Here is a 5,858-nt window from a genome sequence, read left to right on the forward strand (position 1 = left end):
ACTCAAATTCAATTTTGAAAATTAAAAATTTTTTAATTTGAACTTGAGTTCAAGTTTGAAGGGTGTTTGACTCTCTAAGCTCACAAGCTTTAAAAAATTAATATGAATCAATTAAAATAATATCGTTTTGACCAGTACGCATCAAAACAAAGTAATTTTAGTTATTTTTTGCTTGATTACAGTATCGAACTGATCTCAAAGCTTGGTTTGATTCAATTCGAATGTTTTTCTTTCAAGTAAGTCAAACTTGAACAATTTTAAGGAGAGTTTGGTGAGCTCAAACTCAAGTTTAACTCTCCTCAAATCAAATCTAATTCAAGTTTAACTTGACAGGACTCTAACTCTATAAACAAGTAATAGAGCCACACTATATATATTGGTATAAATAATTATATTTATTTTAATTTAAAATATATTTATATCTCTGTAACAATAACCCCCTTAAATATCATTTCTGGGTCCGCCGTGATAAACGGACAATGAAGGCAACAATTAATGGTCACTGGCTCAAAGAGCCCCATGTATTAAATAACTGGGAAAATATATTTAATAAGAGACAGCTATTATGGATTTAATTTAATAATAATTGTCTTTTAACACGATTCCACCTGAACGATTTCATAATATGGTTTAAGTATGACACCCTGGTGGTTGAATTGAATGTGATCAATTTTGTTTCATTTATTGGTTACCGGCATAATTAAGAAGGGAAGAAGAACTTTATGAAGGTGAACATGTCTATATATACCTACACTGAAGATGGAGAGAAAACCACATTGCAAAGAAAAGGAAGCGATTCGGGAGATACTAATACATTCCTCTGAGCTTCGGCGCTGGCAACTCTGGATAGTGATGCTGAGAAAACTATCTTTTATTCCGGGAAAATTACTCAGGTTCTCATGCACTTAATTTTCTTAGTTTTCTATACGATTAATTCGCTCAACTTATTTACCATTCATGTTTGATGTTTGGTTGGAAGAAATTAATAACTATACATGAAATATTGGAATGACTTTTTGGATTGACTCAGGATCGGAAATATCATTAAATTGTCTTCCCATTCAAAAGCTTAATATTAAATAGTTCAAAAGACCTACTTATTAACATGAAACGTTGGAATTTTTTTTTTTAAATTTTTCTTTATCCTCTTGAGTGTAAGGATTTGAACTTTAGACCTTTGATTATGATACTGTGTTAACATTAAATTAGTTCAATCAATGTTTTAAAAACTAGATCAGATAACGATCCGGTGTAAAAGATGATTTAGTCCAATTGATATCCATAATAGTTGATTGGTGGTCAAACCGGTAAAAAATTATATAATTTATGATCAGATAAATAATTTTACTTATTTAACATTAAAATAAACACAGTTTGATGGTATATATATTCAAATATGATAAATAAGATTTTAGTTTAAGTTTTTATAATAAATTTTTGAAAAAAAATCAATTTTTTATATTGATTGAGTCAAACCTAATTTTTTACATAATTTAATCGGTTTAGTTAACAATTAACGGTTCAACTAATCAAACTAAACATTTCCAGGCCATATGATCGACAAACATGGTCTCTGTAATTTTCTTATTAGAATGAGTATTTTTTTTTTTTCCTTTTAACTAAAAAAGCAAACTCTTACCGGGTAGAGTTAACTTTTATTTGAAATTTTTGTCTTTTTTGGTCATTAAACCCTATATGTTGTGTCATTAAACCCTATATATATATATATATATATATATATATATATATATATATGTATATATGCGCACACACACACACACGAGAGATATTTTGAACAAAATAAAGTTTATCCACAATCAGTCTTATATATTCATAAATTAATTCTGAATACTATTTTATGTAATATAATTAATATTAATATCAAAGGCAGGCAAAATGATCTCTGTTTGAGGTTTAATATTATCATTCTCTATTATGTTGTTGACTAGGTACTACAGTATGAACACACATATGCGTACTGTTACTACAGGGCCCCGGGTGGTTCAGCAGACTTATGGGCCGCCAGATGACTCGAGGACTGATCCTCCAGATTCCTGTATCGATAGAGTCCCTCGTAGTATTCGTGCAGGAAAGAAAGAAGCCTACACTCCTAAAATACTTTCAATAGGCCCTTTACACCGTAGAGGAGAAGAATTACAAGACATGGACGGACGAAAAGAGCGTCATGAGGAGGGGTTTTTCAGACGAACTGAAAGGAATCGTGAGTATTTTTCAGAGATCATCAATACACACAGCAATCAGATACAAAATTTTTATTCAGGGACCTCTAACCTCGAGAATGATGAGCATTTTGATATGATTCGACGTGATGCTATTTTTATCTTAGAGCTCCTTTTGAGGAATTTTGAGGGAAATGCAAATGACAGGTTGTTAAGGATACCAGCTGATAAACTTGCTTTAAAGTTGGACTTGCTGTTACTGGAAAATCAACTTCCATATTTCTTACTCGAGGAAATATACAATTCAATTCGCAGTAGCCTCAGTAACCTCGGAAACCCGTCCTTCATTAAAATTTGTTTAAAATTCTTCAGGCCTCTGTTTTTTAGTTCTGATGTATCTGACGAACATGGATTCATGCATTTCACGGATATGCTAAGAGATACTCTAGTGCAAAACTTCCGAGCAGAGGACCGTCCTGAAGATTATGAAGGTAACGATTCAGAACCGTTACCTTGTGCCACGAAGCTACATGAATCAGGAGTGAAATTTACACGAGATCAATCGCCGTCCTTACTTGAGGTAAAATTTGAAGGAAGCGAGCTGAGAATGCCACTACTTTCAGTTCACCACAAGACAGAAACTCTGCTTCGGAACATAATGGCTTTGGAGCAATGTAAGTATCACAGTCGTACTATCGTCTGTGATTATGTTATACTGCTAGATGATCTTATTGAAGACGAAAGGGATACGCAGTTGCTTGTTGATGCGGGAATTATTTCCAACTCCATTGGCGACTGCAAGGCATTAGCCAATTTGTTCAACAAACTTAGCGTGGAAATTTGTTCATCTGGATATCATTACAATTATATTTACCAGGGTCTGAAGGGTCACTATAACAGTAAATACAATCGAGACATGGCAAAATTGAAAAGCGTGTATTTTGGTGATATCTGGAAAGGTACAGCAACTATTGGAGCTTCTGTACTCTTGATACTCACTTTTCTACAAACCATAAATTCTTTCAAGCGATAGTGAATTAGTTATTTTGCATTTGAAGCGTTGTCCGTTCATTATTATTGATAATAAAAGCTTTCTATTTACATATTATTCATTTTTAATCTATGTTTATATGTTTCATCATTTACCATAATCATCTCTTTGATCTTTAAAACCACTATTTTACTATAATCACTTTTTATGACATGCCTTCTATTAATTACCCACCAGATAAATTTTAGGCTAAAGCAATTTAAGTAGGTCTTACAGCCTTAGTCTTAACAAATATATACCATATTTTGATTTGATAATTGTTGAGATGAGACAAACAACACCTCCTTGCATATTCAAGACAGTGATTGGACCATAACCCTTAAGCAAATTGGTCTAAGATTCTTTCACATGGGAGATAGGTCATGCTATTTGAAACCTGGTCTTTAATAAGCGATCCTTTCGCTTCACCTCTCAAGCTAACTCTTGGAGTCATTCTTCCCATGGTTATTCTTCTCTATTACATTATGTTTCTCTGTTTACAGTTTCATTAGTAATTAACAAAAAATGTATATTCTAATGTGTAGAGTTTGAAAATTTGTATATATAGAAGCTAATTATTCACATGATTTTCTCTCTATTCTCTCTCTAAACCTCTATCCTTCTTATGCGATCAGAGCATTGAATACTAATGTCTAAAGCATGATTAACAATTCTCAACTTAATTCAAATCATTTTACTCAAGTAACAATGGTAGAAGGCTTAACCAGTGTGAGTTACTCTTGACTGAATTAGAGCTCTTGTTTGAATTTAATCTTCTGCTCAAATCTTTAGATTACATCTCCAAAATTGACTTGATCAAACTATCAATTTGAGAATTGTCAAGTGTTATTTCCATTTGAAGCTCATGACCATAAAGAGGCTATAATTGTTCATTTCTTTGTCAATATCTTGAAACAACTAAAAAACTAAAATGAAAGAATAGTCCAGCGCCACAATTGCTTGTCAACGGAGGTTACTGACAATTGAATGCCACTCCTAACTCAACACATCTGCGACGGTGGTGATAGTGGTGGTGGTGGTGGGTGGAGCTCTGGATGTTCTAATGCCAGCGGGTACATTAGCATTGTCACACGTTTCATTAAAGAAAACACCCCATGACCAGTTCCATTCCAAATCTTCAGCATGGTCCTGCAATAAGATTTTTCTATCAGGCTTACAATTATATACTTGAATGTCTTCTATGAATTAACAACTTCCACCAACTTACATATCGAGACCGACTTTTCCTACTAGAAGTCTATAACTAGGATCTTCTTCATAAATCTGGGCAAGTAATATAAAAGTTAGCTTACAATATTCCTGAAAGCAAAGAAGGAAAACTTTGTGAAAAAATATTACCTTTTTCATGCCCAGCACCTCATTGCATCCTTTGCATTTCACATATGCTAGCCGCGAAGTGCCACTCGAATGAAGAAAATGGTGCCCAGGGGGCTCAGCCACCAATTCAATACTACATAATTCATCAAAATTATCAAGCTAAGTTTGTGCTAATAAGTCTGAAACCAAAATTTGAGTATACATGAAGGGATTTCTCACCTCTCTGAGAAAAAGATTCTCGGACTCACCAAATCCTGCAAAATGCGTGCAAACAATAGTTAGATCAAGTAGATTTTTTTATCATACATAACTGTGTATAGATTTTATTACAAATATTCCAATGCCAGTGCCATCAAACAATTGCATTCATAAAAAAAAATTGTAAAGCAACCATACCAGTCTTATGCAAATCCCATGTTGACAAAAGCTTGGGTATGCATAGACATCCCAATTTGCATGGAAATTATAAGAAAAGATTAATCAAATAACTTCTAAACATTCAAAGACATGTTTTGGCTTACAAAACTCGAAGGCAAAGCTCACTATCTTGACAGAGAGCCTAAAAGAGACACTTTTTTAAATCAAGAAATCAATATTCATGTTATCTAAATAAATACTTGTTATTGATTAGGTAAAGTAAGATTGCTACATACAGCGAAAGGAAGCTAATGGTTCTAAATGATGCAGATTTTGCAGAGAAGCTCTCTGAAAATCATAAACAAAAGTCGCTTGAATAGGTTCGGAAACACCGAGAGATAGATATATTACTATTTTATACACTCCTTGCTTCCAAGCAACCTGGGTATTGCATACTATACACAAGAAGAATGGAGGCTCATGTAGATGCAGTGGTGGCAGCGGCAGCCGAGGCATTGGCACGTGTACCATGAAGGAAAATATATCTTGACCATTCCAAAAATGTAGCAAGGTCCTACAGTAAAAATTTATCTATTATCAGGAAAATAGAAGAAAAAATATACTTGAATGTCTTCCGTAATCTTACATTTTCAGAGCAACCGTTCCTTCGAGGGCTGCATTATCGGGATCATGTTCACAAATCTGGACAGGTAACATAAAAATTATTCTCACTTTGGAGTTGAAAAATATTCAAGAAAATTAAGGAAAACTCCAAAAATATATATATTTATATACAATTTTGTAGCCTATCCCTGTTTTGCATCCTCTACAATACGCCACAGCTGTTGCAGTGCCATCAAGATCATGGTGCTCATGGGGCTGAATGTCCAAGTTGATACTACAAAAACAGAATTCATCATAAAAGTATAAAACTTAAGTGCCCACTCAACATA

General features: G+C 33.5%; 1 protein-coding gene and 1 long non-coding RNA gene across 2 annotated transcripts; one reads left to right on the top strand and one right to left on the bottom strand.

Annotated features, from left to right (window-relative positions):
• Nucleotides 1–528: 528 nt before the first annotated feature.
• On the top strand, nucleotides 529–3,299 carry LOC123220539 (UPF0481 protein At3g47200-like). Its single transcript, XM_044642786.1, has 2 exons — nucleotides 529–893; nucleotides 1,950–3,299. The coding sequence occupies exons 1-2, from the start codon at nucleotides 760–762 to the stop codon at nucleotides 3,211–3,213; spliced, it is 1,398 nt and encodes a 465-aa protein (XP_044498721.1). The 5' UTR covers nucleotides 529–759; the 3' UTR covers nucleotides 3,214–3,299.
• Nucleotides 3,300–4,593: 1,294 nt separating this feature from the next.
• LOC123220110 lies at nucleotides 4,594–5,858 on the bottom strand. The gene is made up of 5 exons (XR_006502991.1): nucleotides 5,701–5,858; nucleotides 5,552–5,607; nucleotides 5,317–5,479; nucleotides 4,768–4,802; nucleotides 4,594–4,681 (listed from the first exon to the last, which is right to left on the bottom strand). It is a non-coding gene; the product is annotated as an uncharacterized LOC123220110 (long non-coding RNA).

The sequence above is a fragment of the Mangifera indica genome, chromosome 7, assembly GCF_011075055.1.
Source record: "Mangifera indica cultivar Alphonso chromosome 7, CATAS_Mindica_2.1, whole genome shotgun sequence".
Taxonomy (NCBI): Eukaryota; Viridiplantae; Streptophyta; class Magnoliopsida; order Sapindales; family Anacardiaceae; genus Mangifera; species Mangifera indica.